The sequence below is a fragment of the Crocodylus siamensis genome, chromosome 7, assembly GCF_052110815.1.
Source record: "Crocodylus siamensis isolate JL-2025a chromosome 7, ASM5211081v1, whole genome shotgun sequence".
Lineage (NCBI taxonomy): Eukaryota > Metazoa > Chordata > Crocodylia > Crocodylidae > Crocodylus > Crocodylus siamensis.
In genome coordinates this window covers 57,662,730-57,686,963 of record NC_143401.1, presented here as the reverse complement: position 1 = coordinate 57,686,963, position 24,234 = coordinate 57,662,730, and the positions used below count along the sequence as shown (strand labels likewise).

At 44.9% G+C, this 24,234-nt stretch overlaps 1 protein-coding gene across 4 annotated transcripts in view; it reads left to right on the top strand.

The window, feature by feature from the left end:
* MICU1 (mitochondrial calcium uptake 1) overlaps nt 1-24,234 on the top strand; it is a 243,587-nt gene that overhangs the window by 11,926 nt on the left and 207,427 nt on the right. For 2 of the 4 annotated variants that reach the window (XM_090058757.1, XM_090058754.1), the window contains exons 1-2: nt 10,703-10,721; nt 18,005-18,166. In XM_090058757.1, coding sequence (XP_089914883.1) covers nt 18,006-18,166 — 161 coding nt within the window. In that variant the 5' untranslated portion in view covers nt 10,703-10,721; nt 18,005. Of the gene's footprint in view, nt 1-10,702; nt 10,722-18,004; nt 18,167-24,234 lie in introns of those variants that run through there. The other 2 variants (XM_090058755.1, XM_090058756.1) reach the window with 1 other exon arrangement.

Here is a 24,234-nt window from a genome sequence, read left to right as displayed (position 1 = left end):
AAAATTTGGTGTCATTGGCAAACTTGGCCAGTCTGCTCCTTACTCCAATGTCCACATCATTAATAAAGATGTTGAACAATATGGGTCCAAGGACGGAGCCTTGGGGGACCCTACTGCTCTGTCCTTGGACCCAAGGCCACAATTGGCCAGTTTCGCCAAGAGGTGATCGTGGGATACCAGATCGAAGACTTTTTTAAAGTCAAGACATCAATCTCTTCTCCCTTGTTCAGGTGATAGGTCACCTGGTTGTAGAAGGAAATGAGATTGGTCAAGCAAGACCTACCCGCAACAAACCCATGCTGGCTATCCCTTAGGGTGTTGGTGTCAGCCAATCCATTAAGGATGGCCTCTTTAATAAACTTCCAAGATCTTCCCCAGGATAGAAGTCAGGCTAATGGGCCTATATTTAGCCAGATCCACTTTCCTCTCTTTCTTGAAGATAGGCACCACATTGGCCTTCTTCCAGTCTTTGGGCACTACATTAGAGCATCAGGAGTTTTTAAAGATCTGTGCCAGGGGCTGGGCTATGATGCTCGCCAGCTCCTTGAGCACTCTGGGGTGCAGATTGTCAGGGCCAGCTGACTTGAAGGTATCCAGCTTCTCAAGGTGTTCCTTCACGAGGTCAGCATTTATGGAGGGCAGGGGGTCTCCCTCACCCGGACCTCCCTGTCCCATAGTGGGCATGGGTGTCCCATGGGACTGGTGAAAGACTGACGCAAAGTACCTATTTAATAGGTTGGCTTTTTCCTGGGCGTCAGTTGTCAGTTGCCCCATCTGGCTCAGTAGGGGTCCAATGTTGCCCTTGCTTTTCCTCCGGCTCCTCACATATCTGAAAAAGGACTTTTTGTTGTCCTTGATGCTCAAAGCTAGTTGGAGTTCAGCTGCAGCCTTGGCTTTTCTGGTTTACTCCCTGCAGGACTGGACCAGTGCAGAATAATCCTCCTTGGAGGTGAATCCCATCCTCCATCCTTTTGTAGGCTTTTCTTTTTAGCCTTAGGAGGTTTGCTAGGTCCCTGGAGAGCCAGGGGGGCTACTGTGCCCTCTTGCTGCCTTTCCTTCGAGATGGAATAGCATTAGCTTGTGCATTGAGGATCGCTCCCTTGAGGAGCAACCACTCTTCTTGAACTCCCCTCTCCTTGGGGTTATGGTCCCTTAGGGCCTCACTGACAAGCCTCCTGAGCTTGTCAAAGTCGGCTTTCCTGAAGTCAAGGACTTCCGTGTTGCTGACTGACTTGCCAGTTTTACGGCAGATGGTGAAGGTGATCAGCTTGTGGTCGCTGTCACCCAGCTTCCCATCAATCGCTAGGTCGCTGATTTAGGTCATCCCCCGTAGCCAGTACCAGGTTGAGCAGCACTTTACCTCTCGTTGGCCCATAGACTTCTTGAGTCAGGTAGAGGTCATCCACGCACGAGAGGAAGCTTTGCGACCGCTCGGATTTTGCTGAGTGATCCTCCCACGAGATGTCTGGGTAATTGAATTTAGTTTTGCTAAATTTTAGTTTAGTTTAGCTTCTTGCTCAAGGCAGGATCATCCTTGTTTAAGTTATCCTTAACTTGCATCTGAAGGATCTGAAATTTTAAGAGGGAAAACCCAACAACAAATATTGCAAACTTGCAAGTCTCTTGGAAGTCACTGAATTGTTTCAGTGCATTGAAACTAACAGAAGCCACACTGCTGTAAATCAGTTTATGCAGGCGCTCTATCTATAATAAGAATTTGTAGTGGGTTTCTCTACTGGGGACAGGTTACTGAAATCGGTCCAAATCTCTGTGTAAACAAAACATCTTCCTCGGAAGCATTCCTCTATTTTAACAGGCGATTCCGCTTTGTGCTAGTTGAACAGCCATATTTGGTATGTTGCTTGCTCTGGTGTAAGCCTCATTCAATGCTTCAAATGTTGAGAGTGCTCGGTCATCCTTGGAAAAGCCAGAGTTTTTGGCATTGCCATCAGAACACCAGCCAGGAACAAGTTATTTTGACATCTCTCCTATTACAGTGAAAAATCCACTTGACAAAGCAATTAGATGCAACTGTTTTCTTCATTCTGTAGGATGCTTTTCTGTTTAAAATACAGTTGTCATCTAACCAAGTATTATAACTTAAATAATCAGAAGCCAAAATAATACAATTATGAGAGTCTAGTTCCCTCTTAATTTTCCAAGGGACCAGTTTCCATCCCTGAATATACAGGGAATTAATTACTGATGAAACTGAAGATTCTGTAAACTTGTATCTTAAGGGTTTTTTTTATTTTTTTTCCTATCAATTTTTTTTCATACACAGTTAAGTTTAGTGTCTCAGCATGGAAATAAAGAGATGGTGCTCCCCATAGTGATAAAAGGGAAAAGGAGTCCTGACTAGAAGAGGGGTACTTCTCTTTTAGGAAAAAAAAAAGGTCAGATCAAAGTATAGCTAGGAGTTGGAATGGATGCTCTAGGTAGTCGCATGCTGATGTTTATGTGCAGAGATAAAAAATGTCTTGTATTTAGGGAAAGAAAAGAGACAGAAGAAACTATGTTGAAATACACCATGCATGTATATATCTCTGAGCAGAAATTGCATTTTATTTTTACAGCAGAAATGCATAATTGTACATGGACATCTAAAACCAACTTTAGTCACAGTTGAGAAGCATTTTATCTCGGATTTTTGTGCATCGGTTTATCCCACCCTACCTTGTCCCAGAAAATAAGTATCTTCACTAAAAATTATTCTCAGCTCTGCTTGGAATGAGGAATGTGGAAAATGAAGTCTCTTTCAGTTTTTTGTTCGTAATTTGATGCACCTAGATGCTCTGTAACATCATTTGGGTTTTTCAGTCTTCTGCTTTTAGTGTTAATTTTTAAGTGATGAGATGCCTAGACTTAGTGCAATTTAATTTTTTTTGCCCAATTTACTAAAGAACTTGATGCATACACCCATATTCTGACAATTTAATGAAGTTTTCTGCATGATTGGTACTTGATCTTCTAGACCAGGGTGGGCAATTATTTTGGCTGGTGGGCCATGTAGCGTTTTGGTGAGCTGTTAAGAGCCATATACAAAATCTTTCAGAAGATGTAAATTTTAACAAGTCAAAGATTAAAAAAACCAAACAAACCAAATCGTGTACTAAAAATCAAACATCTACTATAACATTTTAATTGTATCTAAAAACATATTTTTGTCCTGATTTTTGTATTTGTAGTAGTATATATGCAGTCACCTCTAAGAGCTCAAAATAAAGTCTTACTCTTGTATATAGTGGGAGTTGGGTGGGTGGGGTAGCAGGCAGCAGGAAGTGTCTGGGCATGTGTTGCCCCACAGGTTGGGGGAAACTGCAGCCAGGTGGCTCCTGTCCAAGTGCATGGGGCTCCAGCTTTCTACCCACTCAGCCACCCAGTACAATAAGTAGCCACCAGTGGGCAGCCTAGTGGATGGAAGACAGCCTTGCCCAGAAACTACATTGGCCAGGGCCAGGGCTGAGGCTGTTGGTGGGTGCAGGGTGGGTATAGCCACGAGCACAGCATAGGCTGACCAGGCAGGGTTCAGCCCCAGGTGAAATGTCACAGGAGCAGCCACAGCCAGATCCAGCCCACTGGCTGTATTTTGGCCACCCCTCTTCTAGGCAACTACTTGGACTGGTTTCAAGAAATAAGTGCATGTGTGGGCATGGGGCACAGCACTTGAGGTAATAGCAAGTCAGCTCTCAGGGGAATGGCAGTCAGTGTTTCAACTATGTAACTAGAATGTTAAAAATCATTTAAATATAAAAAATAATTACATGTATGTTAAATAAAGGGGAAAATAATCATCTGCTTTGTCCACGTGTTGATGCAACGTGCAGACCTCCAGACTATTTGTCTTCACTATTTTGTTGCCACATTAGATGTTCATTATGCTAATTAGATTACTTTAGCATAATAAAGTAGCTTTCTAGATGTGGATGGTATAAACACTAGAATTTAATGGATATGTGCCTGATAAATCATACTAAATAAACCTCTAATGATAGCCTTGCCATTAACACTTCATTTCTTATTTCAAACAAGCATACATTTCATACAAGACAACACGATACTCCAATGCAATGATAATGTGATATTTTAAATAAAAGTAGATTAATACATAGGTTATGGGTATGATAGCAAGTGTGGTTGCAGAATAATACAGTTTCATGCTACTTCCTTGTTTTAAGGTTGTGGTTCTCAATCCTTTTTTTGTTCCAGGACCCATCTGTAAACATGGATGGCCAGTCCCTGACCCAATAACTAGAAAACAGTCCTGACCAAGTTTAAGTTGAAAACAGCCCCTGGCCCTGCTGGTGCCCCTCATTCCTGAACCAAAGCCCCCCCCCCCCGATGCCAGTATGTGGGGAGGGGAGGGGTGTGGGGCATGGAGGGGCACATGCCTTCCCAGACTTGTGCACCCACAGCAGGCACAGGGCTGCAACCTGGCTGTACCAGCATGGGCAAGAGCTGCTTCTAGCAGTGAGACTTGTTGCTGCTACTTAAACTGCCATGAACCCCGTACCAGCCACATAACAGACAGACGGGGTTGGGGGGCACACTGCCCTCTCCTCCTTCCACTGCCAGCTGCTTGTGCATCAAGCTGCTGCTCTACCCTGCCATCATGGGCCAGCTGCTGCCACCACATGCTTGTGGTACCTCCTGCCCCGTTGCCCAGCCCTCCCACTCCCCCAAGTCCCGAGCAACCCCTTGCAGGCTGGAACTGCCAGCCTGCAGAGGAAAACCTGTGCTTTTCCATGTGTTTCTGTGATGGTCGCAACCCTTTCAAATATTCTTGTGCCCCACTTTTGGGTTGCAAATCCATGGGTTGAGAAACACTGGTTTAAGGAGTAGCATTTGTGAATGCCAGAAAAAAGGACAATATGGAACCGCAAGTTTGAAGACTGTGAAATTGGGGGTTGGGGAGGGGAAATTCTGAAGCCATTGAGAGAGATCTGTCAATTCTTCTTCTCCTTCCTCTTTTTCCCCTCTCTTTTGAAAAATACAGTGCATCTGTTCAACACTATCAAGCATTGCTCTGGGTTTCTGCCTCACCCCTCAGACTAACATCACCACCACCAATGGTGCACAGAATGATGGCTTTTATATGGCAAGCTTGACAGTGTGACCACATTATTTACAGTGGAACATGTCCAGAATGCGGTAGCTGCTGACCTGTCTTCATTGCTAAATATCTACCTTCCCCCTCCAAAAATAATTTTGTCCCATCTGCACTGACATTGTGCCCCATACACAGGATTTTTTGTCTCTAGGTCCCCCAGCTTTGGATCAAGTGTGAATTTATGTAGCTTTCCTGTTTAGTCTTTCATAAGTGCCTCTCTTCTACTTCTGTCCTCTGTTGCTTGGGTTTTATGGCTCCTGGGCAATGGCTGTAAACTGTCTGGATTATTGGAAGCCTGTAAATGCTATAAGGATTATGTGCTAAATTCTGGAGTGAGTGGTGGGAGAAACTTGTGCCACTGTTCACTTAAATGCTTTTGGCTCATAATTTGTTAGCGTTCAGGATGGGGTTGCTGTTTTTTCAGATATAAAACTTTATTGGGGAAGTTAAAACCATAGTTATTTATGTAGCTCTGCTGATTTGGAAGGAATGTAGGACCCTGTGCATGGTAGCTGCAGGGGTGCATCATTGGCTTTCGGGAATGCAATCTAGAACATGCAATTAGTCATGCGGCCTTCGTTAGTGTGGTGTGCAGGAGGTTAAGAAGTTTTAATGGCATGGTATGATAGGATAACGTGAGCATAATCTAACTGTTGTAGGGGGCAGAAATAAGGTTGCATGAAGGAGGAGGCAGTGAAGGAACTAAAACTTGTGTGAAAGGGTAAATGGAAATTCTTAAGTTGCTACTATAACTGCTTTATATTCATAGTGATTGTTCCTAGGGCTCAGGCTTACAGTAAACGATGAACTCACATCTTAACTCTATTTTTGAAAATTTCTTCTTTTAGGTTTCTGATTAAAGATTTGGCAGTGCTTTCATATAGATTGATGGTTGGTAGACTTTCAGTCCATTTGAATCTTGCTCTCAAACAAATGGAATTCCCATCTCTGATTAAATTAATATGATATATTATGCCAAACTCCTACCATAAAAGAAATTACTCTTGCTACAAAATTTCATCTTCATTCTGAAAACTAATTCAGGTGCCTCTGTAAATTAATAATATCAATAACATGGGTAATCTTTTATCTGAAAACAGATAGCACCAGCCAACCTGAAAATTCAGAGTTCAAATTCATTTCAGAGAGAGACTTTTCTATAGAACTCTTTTCTGCTTTAATAGCTAGAATCCATTTCAGGGGAGCAAAGGATAGTATATTGTTATTTGCTTTAATTATGACGACTCTCCCTAATCAATGCTTCAGTCAGAGCAATGTATGTACTATCCAGGGCGGGGTTGGTTGGTTGTTTCTGTTCTTTTGTTTTTGTTCTTTATTTTTCAGTAGTCAGGCTATATTGGAATATTCCATTTAACATTTTAAGCTGCATTTTATGTTTCTAAAACACTTTTTCATTACTGCACTCTTTCAATACCATTGAAGTGAGCGTCTTTTAAAGTTTTCTGGCACTAATTTAAATTGTTCAAAGTGCTGTAGTAGTAAATAATCCAATGGCAATTAAATCTTTGGATTGCAGCCATCACAACAGCTATTTCAATCTAAGCAAGGTATTTCTTTGTCCTGTTCTACTCTGGCTTCTTCTGTGGCTTCCTAGGTCCTTAATCACTTTGTTATGTTGTATTTGATTCTTTACACTCTGTCTACATCAGTGGTCCCCAACCAGGTGATCATGAGGGCATGCAACATGGGGGTGGGGTGGGATGTGTCCCTGATCTGTACACGGGGCAGGTAGCAGGTGGCAACTGCAAGCTGGGGCCAGGCTCTTCCTGTGCTTTGCTTGGGCTGAGCGGCAGCACTGAGAGCAGGGCTATGGGGGTGCTGCAGCCACACACATTCTCTGTAGTCTACCCCAACAACCCCTCTTCCACTGTCGCTGCCAGCCACTCTGAGTGCTGTGTGGCCCAACCCTGGCAGGAAGAGCCCAGCACAGCTTCCCAGCCCCAGCCTGCAGTGGTGGCCTGCCCTCCCCCACGCAGATCCCGGGCATGCAGGTGGTGGGGGCAAGTGGTAGGGGGAGGGGAAGGCTGCACTGGGCTCTTCCTGGCGAAGGCTGGGCCACGCTACACTCAGGGTGGGTGGCAGCAGCACTGGGAGGGTCTTCGGGGGGCTATGCCCCCCGGATGAGCTGCTCGCAGCTCTGTCCTGTCCCGCTCGGCCCTGGCTGTGCAGGGCCTGCCCCTGCGCCAGCCCCGCTCCTTACCTCACTGCCATTGGTGGCAGGGGGGCAGAGGGGGCAGATCAAGGCCCTGGTAATGAGGGAGTGGAGTTAGGGCTGGGGCCTCATTCTGCCCCCCTCTCAACAGCCCTTTCCCCTCCCCCCATCTCTTCCCTTACAGACTTACCTGCTGGGGGGCATGCCCCCAAATAATTATTTCTCCTTCTGCCTCGATCTTCCCCTCCTTTTCCTCCCCACAGACTTACCTGCTGGGCAGGAGAGGGGGTGGGGTGGCAGCACACAGTAGGTGTTGGGTTGCTGTTACATTCCAGAAATGATCTTCTACCTTTTAAAAGGTTGGAGACCACTGGTCTACATCTTTCTTGAAATGTTGGGGGCCCAAACTGGCAAAAAAGTGACACTCCTGCTAATACAACCCAGTATGCTGTTTGTCTTTTCTTGCAACAAGAGCACGCTCTGGGCTCATTTGGCTTATGATCTACTGTAAACTCCAGGTCTTTCTCTGGAGTAGTGCAGCCTAGCTAGTCATTCCCCAGTCTGTATTTATGCGTGCAGTTTTACTGTCCCAAGTGCAGGATTTTGCACTTGTCCGTATTAAATCTCATCTGGTTGATTGGAGACTATTTTTTCTAGTTTATCCAGGTCATTCTGAATCCTAGCCCTTTACCCAGCTCTACCCAACTTGGTGTCATGCACAAATTTTGCTCAGGATTTACCCCAGTTGTCACTTTCGGATGCCACCATAAAGATTTTTGTGATCATTGTTTAATAGGAAACCATAAAATATATAGACAAGGGGTAATCTTCTTCTAAACAGCTGTTACAGCCTATTGTGTAGGAGTGTGCCTGGCTGTAAAACAACTGAAGTGAACAATATACACTCTGCATAAATACCTGGATCTTCACTAACTGAAAGAAATAAAACTGGAAACTAATTTAATTACTTTGCAGTGGACCCAAACCCTGCTTCTGACGCATTTGCTGGACTATCAGAGCTGCATCACTCTAGCCCTATTACTAGAATCATGTTTAAGAATTTCATGTAGGTCTGCAAGGTTAGATGGCAATCCCTGGTGGGGTGCCCATCATTTTTTAACCGTGTGAGGTGTGGTGTTATATGAGATATGTACTCACATACGACATGCATCCATTTCCTCAAAATCAGCCCTCCAAAATTGGTGTGGATGTCTTAAGGTGACTTTCTTTGCTGGCATAGAAATGGGGAGGAATAGAAGCAAGCAGACACTGAGCTCCAGTGGCTGCCACGGTGGTTCCTTCTCTCTCCCCAGCAGGCAAAACAGATTGAGTCGTTTAACACTCTTGTAGCTGCAGTTGCTGCTGGCTAAGGACCAGCTTGTGCCTGAAGCTGCAATTTTGCTGGCTGAGGGCAGGCTTGCTGTTGCACAGAGTCTGTAGTATGAGGCTGCTGGTGTGGAAGCAACGCTTATTATTTACTGGGGTGTGGCTGTTCCGCTACCTCATCCAGACTATCTTCTACGATATCACATTTCCTGGACGCTGTCAGCCATGACTGGAACAAATCTTTGTTTTCCCTCCTACGTTATGCCTTCCAAAAATAAGGTGCATGTCTTTAGTTTCCTATGATGTGCAAGACTATACGGTAAACAGTAGGGAGTCACAGTATTGACTGTATTGAAGTTTGTAAAATATGTTCTAATGTATGACTGAATGCAGAGGAGTTGATGATTCAGGATTTAATTTTTAAGCATTCCTTTATAGTTCCTCTACTGCAGTGGCCTTGTCTCTCCAAATAAGAGAAATTGGTGCTACTGCATTAGTTAGACAGCAGTATCAAATGTTTGGAAGTGTTCCCTCACAGTTCTGACTTCTGGCCCAAAAAGTAAATCCCCAGTTCAGCAAATGCTCAAGCATGTGCATAACCTTAATGAGTAGTGTCACTGGAGTTTTGTATATTCAAGCTGGCCTTGAGAAAAGGGCTTGAGATACCAAATTAATCATGTCTGAAGTATATCAGTGTAAGCAAGCATGAGGCTACTATTGGAGTTACTGATCTTCAGTTTTAGTTTGTCTTTTCCTGTCTGGCTTGACTCCTCCCTTTCCTTGATTTCACTTCCTTTCTTCCACCTCCATTTATAGATTATCCATAAAATATTGGTTTGCCAGAAGCTCCAGGATAGCATTGCTAAGATTTGTGGGCACTTCTACACGTGCTCCGGGGGTGGGGGAGTTGTACTTTAATTAGAGCAGCTCTGAGAGCTGCTATAACTAAAGTGCTACTGCATCTCATGTATCAGTATCCCCACACTTAAAAATGGTGGCAGGGGTACTTGAATTAAAGCTCTTTAAACGAGCTTTAGTTCAAGTGCCCCAGCTGCTGTTTTTAAACATGGGGACACTGAAACACTAGATGCAGGAGGTTGCCGGAGCGCAGTAATTGCCATGCTCCAGAAGACTCGATTAATTGAGTCTCCTCCGACATGCTAGAATTCCAGTGCATTGGAGCAGCCTCCTCGCTCATGTATAGGCACTGTGTGATTTTTAAGTGGTGTCCCTCTGCTACAGACCAAGCCTTGTGTGCCAGCAAGTAGTTATCCTCAGCTGCTCCTGACCTTCAATGGGGATAAAGTGGTTGGTTTTTTTTGGGGGTGGTCCTTATTTCATTCAGTCTTATAATGATGAAAAAGCCTTCTTATGAATTGGTGGGGGGGTGGGAGAGTGATTTAGATTGTGGCCTCTGGCCTAGTGGAAAGTGCATTGATTTACAAACTTAAAGTTCATGAGCTCTAGTCCTGGCACTTTCCTTTTGTGACTTACTCTCATTTCCGGGCACTTCACGGCCCTTATGAGTCTGAGTTTCAAACCTTTTCTGTGGTACAGTAACTTGTTCCTCAGTTTTGTGGATAATTGTGCATGGTCACTACAGGCAGATCTTGGAACAGAGGTCTGGGTTCTATTACTTGCACCGGTTTTCAGAAGGCCCACGTCAAATAAGCAGGTCTGCCAGCTGACAACAGCCACTATAGCCAACCTGTTGGAGCATGTGCACACCTGGGTGGCTCCATTCCAGCAGTTGCGCTAGCTGGTGCAAAGTGCATGCTGGGAAAACTAACTCGTGGAGAGGCTACAGCAGCTGGCAGAAAGTGTGGGTGCATCCACATGTCTCGTGCTATTTGGAAGGCAGTGGTTGGAAAGCTGGTGTCCTGCCACTGGAGGGAAGCTGTCAATGTAGACATAGTCAGTTTTGTTGCTAGAACCATGTAGTGTGAGCTAGGCCTCTAGGTCGAGTCCTTTTGTTTGTGATGTAAAAGCTCATTGTTTTGCCTCCTTGGCCCTTAGGTTTAGTTCCTGTGGAGGACCCAAAAGTGGGGGTGGTTCTGATGGAACAGTTGTTGTCTGGAACCAACAGATGGCTATTTCCAGTCTGCTCTTAGGGTAAGGAATAGAAACCAAAAACCCTGATGTCCAGTGTTCCAGAGTTGATTTAAATGTAAATACATTTTTTCTAATGTATTTTTAATTGGTCTTGCTCTTAATTTTTTAAATCAACATAGTGAAGCATCTGCTCTACTCCATTTAGGATACTACCAAAATTATGGTAATATCTTCACAGCAATGCTGTGTTTGTGCCAACAAGTTCCCTTTCTTGGGAGAACTTGTTAACTTCCATGTTTAGAGGTACCCCAAGCAGAGCAGAGTCCGGAGGGAATGCCTTATTGTGATGCTACTTGGAGCCATGCTGACCTGCTCTTTGAGACCTGAGAACAATGTGTAGGAAACTTTACTGAAATGTTTGAAGTGGAAGGCTGCCTCTGTGTGCAACCTATGGCCCATGGGCCACAAAGGACTGATCTGGCATGGGGAGCTGGTGGCATAGAGAGATGTCCTTCATAATCTCTGACCACGAAAGTTTCAAGTCTGAACTTGTGAACAATTTGCTGTCTTCCTGTCATCTGCTTACGTGCAGAAACAGATCATTCTTATAATACTTTGTTTTCTGCACTACTCCTATTATTGTTTCTGAGTGCCTTTCATGTAGGGGTTCAATAGAGTGAAGAGTATGAAACAGGTGATAACATAGGAAAACCAAGAACTCTCTATTAATTTAAACCACTTGAGTAACTACCTAGTTCTATATATTTTCAGGGCTCTAAAGGAAAAATACCATTAGGTCAATTTTAATGTTTAAAGAATGCACTTTTGTTTGGCATATTGTATTATGTATGGTTAACACTAAAAATATAAATTTCTAAGGAGTGAATCTTGCTTATGCAGCGCACAGTTAATGATATCTCTCTATGCCACCAGTTCCCCGTGCCAGATTGGACCTTTGTGGCCCATGGGCCACAGGTTGCGCACAGAGGCAATCTTCCACTTGGAACATTTCAGTAAAGTTTCCCACACATTGTGCTCAATAATAGAGAAATGACAAGCTTAAACAAGAACGTAATTTTTAAAATTAAAATTTTCCTCCCCTGCTGGTGAAAAGGATTCATTTTCAGGGAGAGACAGGTAACTGCGTTGTGGTCTTTTATTTGTCTACCAAAGATACTATCCCTGCCCTAGGAAAATTCCTGCCTCCCCTCCCCTCTCCTCCAGCACACACTTGCATGTGGCATTGAATTCAAAGTGCAGCTGTGATTAGGGCTCATAGATAGAAGTACACATTAAAGCTTCCACGTTCTAGAAGAGATGGTGTGACTTTTTCACATAACAGTTGTCTGTTGCATGATTTATATTAGAACTGTAATTATAGTTGAAGGTCTCTGTTTGCAGTGACTCAAAGGTTTAATATTTTGTTCAAAAGGGAAACTTCACCTGCTTTTGTGCCACAAAGAAATTCAGCATTTCTAACTGTAAGCATTAAAATAATGAGCCGAGTCTCCAAAATCATCAAAATTGTTATCTGTTATTAGACTTAAAACATATGTTTCAAGTTTTCTTTTCCTTTCTCTCTTCCCCTTACCATCACATTTTCAAGCTCTTTCATTGCAACCCCAAGGGCAAAAAACTTGTTAATTTTTTAAAAATAAACATAATTCCAGGAGCTGTGGTTTTATGTAGTGGTGCACTGATAGAATTTTGGGGCTGATGCCAATAGCTGATTTCTGAGGCATATCAGCCGATACCAATCCAATTTCCAATAGCAGCTCTTCAGCTTGAAGAGCTGCATCCACCTGGTAAGTCTGGTGTGGTAGAAGGGTGGTCAGATCAAGGCCCCTGCTATGAGGGAGAGCATGGGGCTGGGGCAGGCACTGACCAGCCAGGCCTGGGAGGGGCGTGAGGCAGAGCTGCAAGGGGCTGGGGGGCAGATGCTCCCTGGATCTGCGTGGGGTGGGGTGAGCTGCAGCTGCGGGCTGGGGCTGGGGTAGGCATGGGATGGAGGCACGGGCTCATGGGGGTAGGGGGGAGGCGTGGGAAGGGTATGGCTCCTGCTGCTGCATGTGGCTTGTCCGGTGCTCATCTGGTGGCTCCTGCCACTCGTCCAGGAGGGCATGTGGGGGGTGGGGGGACATGTGCCCCTAGATCTGCCTGGCCAGGCAGAGCCCGGCCCCAGCTTGCCCCATGCAGATGTGGGGGCACATGCCTCCTCTCCCCCATGCCCTCCTCCACAAATGGCAGGAGCAGCAGCTGGAGCTGCCAGAAGAGCACCTAACAAGCCATGCACAGTCATGGGAACCACCCCCCCTACTCCTCCCCCCCTCCCCATGAGCCACACCTCTGTCCCGTGTACGCCCAACCCCACACCCTCACTGCAGGGGTGTTTGTTCTGCCTCTCCCTTTCCCTCTCCCTTCCCACCACACCAGGTTTACCAGCTGCATGCAGCTCTCTATGCTACTAAGCTGTGCTTCTCGCTGCCTGCGTGCTGCAGCTGCGCGCATGCATTGTCATTTATCAGACTCCCTCCAGCAATGCAACTCCCTCCCTCCACCTGCCTCCGCCTCGCAGTGTGGGTTCCCCTGTCTCCCCTCCCCTTCCCTCCCTGCTCCCTTCCCTCCCTCTCCACTGCTTCCCTATCCCTGCCAGCTGTTGTCGGGGCCAGGCAGCCGGACAACTGCCAATGCTTACCCTCCCTTCCTGCCCTGCTGCCCAGCCCCAACAACAGCTGCCACCATGAGCCCTGCCCCACACCTGCATGGGCCCTCACTGCCTCCCTCCTTCCCTGCCTGTCACCTCCCCCTCCTGCTGGCTGTTCTGGGGTGCAGCGGGGGGTGCTGGCACAGTGGGCCCCCCCTTCACCCGCAGGCAGGGAGGCATGGGGAAGCCCCGCTGCTCGGGCAGCTGAGGCGTGTTTGCCGCCACTACAAACTTCCCTAAGAGTAGCTGAAACTTGGGCCCACGTGGCCAAAAGCATTATGGATAGGTGTATATGTATATATAATTTTGATAGATAAATACAGAGAGAGAGAACTTGCTTTATATTGGACCAGTGTATCAGCACACCTCTAGTTTTATGAAAACACCAAATAATCATGAGACTTGCAGTCAACTGATGCGAGTTGGTAATCTTGTTGATGAAAGCAGGGGAAACTTTCAGTCCACAAGGTGCACATTTTTTCTTCTCTGGGAGACTGACTTTCAGTAAAAACAGGGAGTTAGTGTGGAAAATACCTGCTTTAAACTCAGTCTAGCAATTGCTATAAAGTGAATATTCTAACATCTGACTTTCTATACATTTGTTAGCCGTTACAGAGCACTTGTATTTATAAGTAGTGCCAACACAAGCTTAATGCTGTTTTTTGTAATGATAGGCCAGTCATAATATGGGACCACAGGTTCTTATCCCATTACGTGGATTAGCTTTTGTGACCCCTGTATTCCAATGGGTTCTTTGTCTGGATGCTTCTCACAGGACCCCCACTCTGCTACTTTCCCATCTATTTTGTTCTAATTACTCTCTCCACTTTATATTGTATGTTGTGCTGCCCTTTCATGGCCTCTGAGGTGAACTTCAGTTCACAAAACCTTGTGATTCTTTCTCTCTCTGATCTAAATTGTACCACTTACAGAAACGCGTGTAACTTAAATTTTTCCTTGGGCTTTGTCTTTTTTTTAGATGGTCCCTCTCCCTCTCTTGTTTATATATACAATTTTATTTATGCATCATAGATGGATAAATTGTGTACATATAACTTCAAACTTTCTGTAAATGGGTAGTGACAAACAAATAACAAAAGGCAGGGTAGATATGCACCATTTCAGACTGATTTGGTGATACAAGTGGAAAGCCAAGAGGAACAATGGAAAGCCAAGAGTATAGAATATAAGACTAAGTTTGTTTTTAAATAACAAGCCTTTTCAGTGAAAATGCATTAAAGATTTTTTCATATTCTGAGCTATATAATGGATTGATTCATTTAGGATGTTAGCAGGAGTATCACTTGATGTGGTCTTTTACCACATCAAGTGATACCACACCCCTCTATGTGGCACTGGTCAGGCTGCAGCTGGAGTACTGCGTCCAGTTCTGGGCGCCACACTTCAAGAGGGATGTCGACAGCATGGAGAGGGTCCAGAGGAGGGCCGCTCGTATGATCAGGGGACAACAGGGCAGGCCCTATGAGGAGAGGCTACAGGACCTGAACCTGTTCAGCCTCCAAAAGAGAAGCCTGAGGGGGGATCTTGTGGCCTGTTATAAACTAGTCAGGGGGGACCAGCAGGCACTGGGGGAGTCACTGTTTCCCCCAAGCACGGCCAGGAGTGACCAGGAATAACGGTTACAAGCTGGCAGAGGGTAGGTTTAGGTTAGATATCAGGAGGCGCTACTTCACGGTCAGGGCGGCTAGGGTCTGGAACCAACTTCCAAGAGAAGTGGTGCAGGCTCCTACCCTGGGGGTGTTTAAGAAGAGGCTAGATGAACACCTTGCTGGGGTCATTTGACCCCAGTACTCTTTCCTGCTGTGGCAGGGGATCGGACTAGATGATCTACTCAGGTCCCTTCCCACCCTAGAAACTATGAAACTAAGTCTTAAGACAAACTTAAGATTGTCTTTCTCTTCTAATTTTAAAAGTTTGTTTTCTGAGTTCGCAAAATTCAGAGTCCATCTCTTCTTTTTGTTTTCATAGTTTCATAGTTTGTAGGGTCGGAAGGGACCTGAGCAGATCATCTAGTCCGACCCCCTGCCATGGCAGGAAAGAGTACTGGGGTCAAATGACCCCGGCAAGGTGTTCATCTAGCCTCCTCTTAAAGACCCCCAGGGTAGGAGCAGGCACCACTTCTCTTGGAAGTTGGTTCCAGATCCTAGCCACCCTGACAGTGAAGTAGCGCCTCCTGATATCTAACCTAAACCTACCCTCTGCCAGCTTGTAACCGTTATTCCTTGTCGCTCCTGGCGGTGCTCGGGGGAACAGTGACTCCCCCAATGCCTGCTGATCCCCCCTGACTAGTTTATAACAGGCCACAAGATCCCCCCTCAGGCTTCTCTTTTGGAGGCTGAACAGGTTCAGGTCCCATAGCCTCTCCTCCATAGGGCTTGCCCTGCTGCCCCCGATCATGCGAGTGGCCCTCCTCTGGACCCTCTCCATGCTGTCGACATCCCTCTTGAAGTGTGGCGCCCAGAATCAGACGCAGTACTCTAGCTGCGGCCTGACCAGTGCCACATAGAGGGGGAGGATCACCTCTCTGGACCTGCTCGAGATGCATCTGTGGATGCATGACAAGGTGCAGTTGGCCTCCTGACTGCTTCCCCACACTGCCGGCCCATGTTCATGTTGGAATCAATGATGACCCCCAGATCCCTTTCCGCCTGCGTGATGACAAGAGGGGAGTTCCCTAACCTGTAGGTATGGTGCCGGTTGTTCCTCCTAAGGTGCATCACCTTGCACTTGTCCGTGTTGAAACCCATCCTATTCTCGTCCGCCCACCCTTGTAACCTGTCTAGGTCTGATTGTAGCCTGTTGCATCCTTTCAATGTGCCCACATCCCCCCACATCTTAGTGTCATCAGCAAATTTGAACAGGGTGCTTTTTACCCCCTCATCCAAATCACTGATGAAGATGTTGAACAGTGCGGGCCTGAGGACCGAGCCCTGGGGAACCCCACTGCCCACGTCCTTCCAGGTTGAGAAGGACCCATCCACTACCACCCTCTGGGTGCAGCCCTCCAGCCAGTTTTGTTGTTATTCCTTCCAGTATCTCCTGTAGTTGTCTTATTCTCAGATGAAATATTTTCATTTTGCCTCTTCAATAATGAGCAGATATGTAGCTAAACCTTCCATTTTTCTTGACATGGTCACCCTTTGCAGTGAAGCTTATATTGTATTTGCAGATGTTCTAGTTCAGGGGCAGGCAATTATTTTGGGCAGAGGGCCACTTACTGAGTTTTGGCAAGCCATCATGGGTCACATGACAGGCAGCCCAGGGCAGATAAATATTAATTTTCTAACTTTTTTAAGGGCCACACGGGTCTGATAGAATGGCCTGGCAGGCCGCATCTAGCCCTTGGGCCACATTTTGCCCACCTCTGTTCTAGTTCCTCAAGTATTCCTTTTATTGCAAGTTAAGTCCTAAATATTAAGCTGTAGGCTAGATGGCAAATCAGTTTTAAAATAATTGGTCCCTGTGGTTCTACCTTGCCTTAACTTCTTTGAGTTTTAAAATATATTACCGTTTCCTGACTTTTGGTGAAGTTAATCTTTTAGCACCTGTGGAAGTGAGCTTGGACTTGCAAAAGTTTATGCTTTAGTCTGTAAGGTGCAAATCTACCCTGCCTTCTGCCAGTCTTCTAGTTTGCCATCTAAAACTGAATTTGTCAGGCACCATGAACTTAATTCTTTTTGCAGTGTTTCTAGGGTCCATTTTTGTCTGTGAAAAATGATGATACTTTAAAAGGATGTTTTGGGGGGGCTTAGATGCGTTAAAACTGCTGTAAGAACAGCTGGGTAGGCAGCTGTTATGAAGAGAAAAGGACATTGGCCAGGCTTGTGAAAACAAGTGGTGTCTTCAATTTAGAACAGCTCATTAAGTAAAACTGTTCTCAGTATGAGGTAGCTTTATTTCCAAAGAACTTGTAAATGATTGCTGCAGTATGCTTGTTTGTATAGCCTATTTCTTCCTTGTTAGTGAAAACTTAAATGTGTTTTAAGTTGGACCACAATATGTGAAGGATCAGTGTGAGAGACTGAGGTTATGGACATAAGAACAATTCTTATCACAGGAAAATGTGAACAGGATCTTGCCGTGCACGATTTGCTTTTCAGTAACTGCTTATGTGCTCACTTTTTATCCTGTGGTGACATGAGAGCTAAATAATGATAATTTAGCTGTCCAAATGGAAGGGGGGCAATTTATTTGTGTTTTGTAGCCTTAGGCTCGCCATCAACTTGGGAGCAAAGTGGAATTACTGTGATTTGGTTATCAGCTTGTCTAGTCTCCATAAGAAACTGACTAGTGGATAAGTAAAGTTTCTAGCAAAGAATCCCCCTAAATGAGTATTGAAATGGTGCACCTATTAGTGTAGGAAGGATAAGAGTTTGTTTGTTTGTTTTAATTTTCCTGTTTGATTGTTGTATTGGAAACTTGTTTGTTGGGTTGGCAGTCCTTGAAAAGTTTGACCTTTGTGAGTTGGACTAAAACGGGAATGAGATACGAAATTCTTTGGCTTGGAGGACACCCTGGTTTAAAAGGACAACGGACATAATGAAAATAAATTGGCTTTGCGTTACTGTGCTCACCAGGTTACTTTTATTGTAGTAACTTTTGTCTCTGTATGTTACAGGATGTTACGCCTTCGACTTATTCCTGCAGTAGCGGGACTAACAGTGGTTTTGCGTCATCATCATGGAATGGCATATCGCACCAGGAGCAGGCACAGACTTATGTTGGCAGCTTTTATAGGAACCACTGCAGCAACAGCAAGTGCTGGACTGTTGTGGAAGAGGTAAGGGGACTTGGATGTCATTACAACTTGTTTCTTGAGCAACGCCTGCTGCTGCTTTCTTTTAAAAGTAATATCCACAAAGAAACTATTTGGAAATCAATATCACCCTGATCGAAGGAGTAACAGCAAACTTTGTGAAGCAGTTCTGCTGCCACAGTTCCACTCTGTACAGTGAAGAGTGCCTTTTGGGTGGGTACAGTTGGGCTCCACATTCCAGATGCAACAGAGTTGCGTTCTGTGGGGTTTGGAAGACTGACAGATTTATGACTGAGTCTGTTCTATGATTACACAGATGTATTTGACACAATCCCTTTGGGGTTTCCAGATGTTGCTGCCCTTACTTAAGCCATGGTAAGTTTATGGAGCTGTGCCACATCCTCCCTCCCTGTAGACTGCAGAATAGATTCTCTTATAATGGCATGACCTGTCTAAAACATGCTTTCGTTTATTTCCCACAAGTCTTTCCAATATGGTTTTATTTAATGAAATTTAATGCTATATTGGTTTCTCTCTGACAGTGGTTCTCAACCTCTTTAGACTAGACACCCATGGATAGATTTGAGGCACCGTTTGGAAAGTGCTGGCTCTTAGTTTTCCCTTTCTTTTTTGCCTACAGAGAAATAATAGAGCACTTTTTCAGTTACAAAGAACTTAAAGACCACGGCTGTGGATTTATCTCTGGGTTTATCTTGTGGATCGTGTTTGTACACCTAACAGCACTGTGCAGTGTCCTGTGGCACCCTTGAAAGGATCTCAAGGCACCCCAGGATTCTGTGGCACCCTGGTTGAGAATCACTGCTCTGTGCTTTTCAAGCTAATGTTTTTCAGTGAAAGCTAGCATGGGGCACCTCTCTCTCAGCAATAAGCTGCAAGTAGGTTTACAGAAAAGTTAATGAGCATCAAATATGCCGGTCTTTGTGCCTATGTGACCGGCGTAAGATATCAAGTATATTGTGAGTGTCTGGAAGTAAGCAAGGTTAGGTTAACTTCGCTTGACTTTGGCACTTCTCTTTGCTCTAGATGAAGTAAGCAATAAGAATTCTTCAGCTTAATTAAATGCAAAAGCAGCATGGTTTCAGTATATTACTGTATGCTCAAACTTGTGACCATGCAATTTCTAGGAGTCCAAAGGTGGTGGCATCACTGAGAACTTAGCTTATTTTCATTCCTAATATTTAATATTGTTTATTACGCACTTTATTTCTACTGTGGTAGGTAGGTTTGCCTCCCTTTGCTTTAGTAACCTCTCATAATTTATAATGAGATTTCACTTAACTGTTCCATACTGCTCTCTGGCTATAGGAGGCTACTTAATACAAATGAAAAATGTTGTTAATGTTACCATTCCTATAATTGACAAGACTTCTGCTTGTTAAAAGGAGTTATCAAGAACTAGAAAAAAATCCTGTGGTGCACCAGCCTCCTCTGTTGCATATTACTATTAATCTCCATTTATGTAGTGCCTTTCAACTTGATGGACCCCAAGGTACTCGACAGACTCTAGACACAATCATGCAGTTAGCAGTGAGATGGAAGACTTCAGACATTCTGTGACAATAACAAGAATGACTATACCATTATACATCGCTTTCTCTGTCAGGGAAGTGATTAATTTCTCCATTTAAAACTATGCTGAGAATATTTTAATTAGGCAGATTGTAATATCATAAATCAGACTTTCCCTAGAAAGCTAGGGTGAACATTTCTACTTTTGTATAGGGAATGACACTGAGTTTAAAAAGCAAAACAAAAACAAAATCCAGTGGTCAAGTCTGTTTAATCTCCTCTGCGGAATGGGTGTTCCAGCAACATAGAGCCGCTTTATTGTTATGCTATAGCATTGGTTCAGTACTGATGTAAGAAAACATTAGATCTCATTCCTCCAACACCTGTGTTCTTTGGCGGTCTCCACATAAGTTATGACTGGGCCTGACCTCTTTAACCTGAGAGAGCTGACAGGACCAGATGGAGGGTTTGCAGAAGTATATATGCAGTAGTATGACTTGCAATTCCCTAAATTAATAATCCTAGACATGTGAACTTGTTTTGACTTTTTTTCCCCCTGTGTTGTGTTGTTTTCTTAACTTCCTCACATAGGAGATGATGCCAAATTGGTTTGTAAAGTCACAAGTCTTAGAAATCTTTTAAAGATGTAAATTGCTTCGTATATAACACTTTAAAAGATTTCTGTGTTTTCTATAAATGTGCTTCAGTTATGCTTTTTGTGGTGTTATCTGATGGGTTACTTAATTTCTTTTCTAATTTGAGAATTTTAAGTTGAATAGCCATTAAAATGGCAAGTTGTGTTGGTGTAGAAAATAGCTTATGCTGATGATTGTTAGCTTTTGAAATATCCAAAGGACTGTTTCAAGTGGTATGTATAGACATTCATGTGTAGTATGACATGCGTGTCCACATGTTCAAGGGGTAGCTTGTCCTTTGTACTACAAAGCAGGTCAGCAGCATGCACTATTGGCACTCTGTAGCCAAGGGGCCAGGTGCATTGAATACCTTATAGGAGCTTTGGTCTCTGGAAGTCCCCGAGGACAGCTGAGTGCTGAGACCAAAATGGTAATTGGCTCCCCACGCAGGGACTATCCCCTTTGTGCCATGTTACCAAGGGTGTAGAGCCACTACACACAGTCAGTTTAGACTGTAAAAGGTTTGTCAACTTTGCTTGGCTTCTGGCATGGATCCTTACCTATGTTGGGCTTCTTACAGAGGAAGTTTGGAACTACTAGAATTTCCAGTGGTAGCTTGTTGAGCTTGTATGCAGGCTAGAGTACAGCATCATGCACTGTGGTGCTGACGCAACTGTGGTCCTGGGAACCCGTGTCCTTGAGCTCTGTTACCTGCTCATGACCACCCATGGCTGCGTGAACAATGAAGATGAAGCCACATGTGACACCTTGGAGACTGGGCTGCTCTGGGACCACTTCCAGACTAAATACCCGGACTTCTGGGCATAGAGCATAAGGCACAATTGATGGAAATGTATTGTCCTGGGGACTTGGGATGATGAGCAGTGGTAGCAGAACATCTGCATATACAGGTCCCCACCTTCAAGCATTGAGATAAGGTGAGTGACAGCCCTCTTTCCCTTTCTCTCCCCTCTCCCCCCATTGGTGACTTGTCCTATGTGCCCTTTCCCTGGCTCATGAAGCTGTACATGGGCTGCCTGGATATGAAGGAGTATTGTAAATACTGCTTCAGCAGAAGCTGAATGCTGGTGAAGTATGCCATTGGGCATCTCCAAGGTGCACTGGAGGGCCATGGAGATCCTTCCCACTTAAAGATGTCAGTACTTCCCCTGCTTTGTGTGGGACACAGGCAGAGGCATCAAATTATGTAAGGCCATGGGAGAGGTTTTCCATTATACCTGGATACAGGAAGCACAGTGTCTTGAGGCTAGCCATGGTGTGTCTGTACCTGAACCTATGCACCCAGGGTACAACTGCCAGAGAGTGATTGCCAGGAAAATGTTGGGAGACCACCTTCCAGGACTCTTGGACACAGAATTGTAGGGGGAGGTTATGAGAGAGGAGTTCAAGGAAGTCTCAGGACTTCTTTATTATTATTTATAAAAAGTTTATTTTTATTAAACCTTAAGAACAGTAAAAACCAACTCTAAGGAAAATTCCTGAACTAGTTAACCAGTGCTTTGGGTGCTTATAACAGAACATTTATTGTCTGTGTCACCCTAATCCCTGGGCTGCTGGGGCAGGAGTACCCCATGGAATTGGGGAACATAGCCTTTGGGCTGGCTGGGTCAAGGGGAGTGGAGGCAAGGGATGGGAAGAAGTTTCTTAAGGGGACTGCCCCACTGAGCAATACACCATTAGTGTCCTGCAGTGACAAGATATTAAGTGCCCCATTAATTAGGCTTCTCTGATTACCCAGAATCAAGGGAACCATCCCCTTGACTGGACAACATGATGTTCCTGCAGTTATCACTCAAATATTTCCCTTCTGGAAAGGGGGAGGGAAGGGACGGAGTACAGTTTCATGGGGGACTTGGCAGCCATCTGGGTACACCAGAGGTGCCATCGCTTGCAGTTTCTACCAGTCTACAATCCAGTGCAGTGGGCACTGCCCCAGCTTTGCTGCTTGCCTCATCCTGCCCTCCCTGGTACAGGCTGGAGATTGCCCAAATAAGAGGTGGCTGCTATATTTCCAAGTCTGTCCTGAACCTCTGGACACCTGTCCCACCACCAAGTGTGGCCACACCCTATTCCAGTGGCCTTCCTCCACAGAGTCATGGTGAGGCCATGGGTCAGTGCTCTCTCACTGTTGCAGTGCTGGTGCAGTGGGACTTAAGAGGAACTACCGTGTCTTGGACCCCTTGTCCCTCCTCGCTACTGGGTCTGAAACAGTGGGTGTTGTGGCACTGGGTTGCAGGCAAAGGGTGTGTTGGGTTGCTTGATGGTCCCATGCTGCAAGGGTGAGTTGAGAGTTTTTTGAACAAACATTGTCAGGGAAAGGTTTGTTACCTGCAGTGATGAGAAGACTTGTGGTAGAACTGTGGGGAAGGGACTTTGCAGGGTCAGTGTTGGCCATGGCTTGCAAGGCAGAGGCACTGCAGTGGTGAGAGTGCTGCCAGGCTGGCCTGCTGTGAGGTGGAGGACATGGTATCATTGCTAATGGTATCCAGCTCCTCACTGAGTGTTGTCTTGGAGTTGCTGGATACTTGGGATGCTGTGCCTCCAGATTCAAGCCCTGGGACACCATGTACCTCTGGCTCTACCTGTTTCTGGGGGACTGGACAAAGGGCACAGGGGGCCTCCACCCTTGCTGGCTCTTTAGAGGTGCTGGAATCCTGGTCACATTGGCATGCCAACGTGGTGTCAAAGTTGTGTGCCAGCTCAATGGAGTGGTCCCCCTCAAGAATGTGAGAGTGCTCCTTTTATAGTACATGTGGTGACCCTTCATGTGCCGGACACCTGGTTGGCATCCTGGGTTCTTTTGTACTGGGCCTTCAGGACTTTAGTTTTGACACAGCTGCTAGTTCTGGTTGTGTTCCCAGGCTGACATTTCAGCAGCAAACAAAGCCTGGTTTCTGTGGTTTATCTTCATTGTCTGCTGGATTTCTTTCCTTTCCTGGAGGGAGAAAAGGTTAGTTTGCTCCTGGCTGCTGGCAGCATGCTCTGAGTTGGTGTTGCAAGTGACCATGTAAGAGCACACCCATACAGCAGTGCATGGGACATTTGAGAGGGCTTGGTGTGCTTTCCACTAAGCAGCAAGAGGGTCTAGTGACATATAAGAGCTTGGCTCCCTCACCCTGGGGCAGCAGAGTTTGGTGTGAATCAGGAGCAGGGTGAGGAGCTGGAATGCTGGGGGAGCTAGCCACACTCTGCAGCACTATGTGTAACTAGGTTACATATGGTGTTACAGACTGTCCTACCATGTGTATGATCACTGTTTGTAGCACTACAAATGAAAAGTCTGTCCAGTCTGTTATAACTGTTTTTTAAATGAATGAAAAAAAGAGAAGAACCTCTGTAATTAAGGAAAAAGAACAAAAAAAACCCCAAAACCCACACAGACCCCCTTAATTCTTTTTAGTGCATAGTGATAAATAACATGGTGCTAATTTGTTTTAGTCACTTTGACGAGAATCACTATTCAGTTAATGTGTGTTCTTGCTGATGGTTTGGCAAACTTTAAAAAACCTCAGATGAATGTGTTTAGATAAATATTTGTATGTATTGTGCACCCTTTCCTATCCTTTAATATACCTAAACTAATCATTGTATAATTTAAGTACTATGTGCATAATGCCTGCAATGGACCAATGCAAGAATGGAGATTTTTTTTTTTAATAGAAAAAGTTTGCTGTAAGAAAGTTTTATCGTGGCTGAAATGGCAACTTTTATTCTTTACAGTGCAGTGAAATAAGTTAGGACTTGTTCTGTTTCTATGTATGTATAAATTTCCTGTTGGGTGCATGTATGATTAAGGTTTGTAGATTTATGTAAGTATATAAGCAATTACACAGTAAATGAAGATTAGTAGGCTGTAAGGGAGTATTTTAAAGTGGGGAACAGTTGCAAAGGTTCTTGGCATAAACT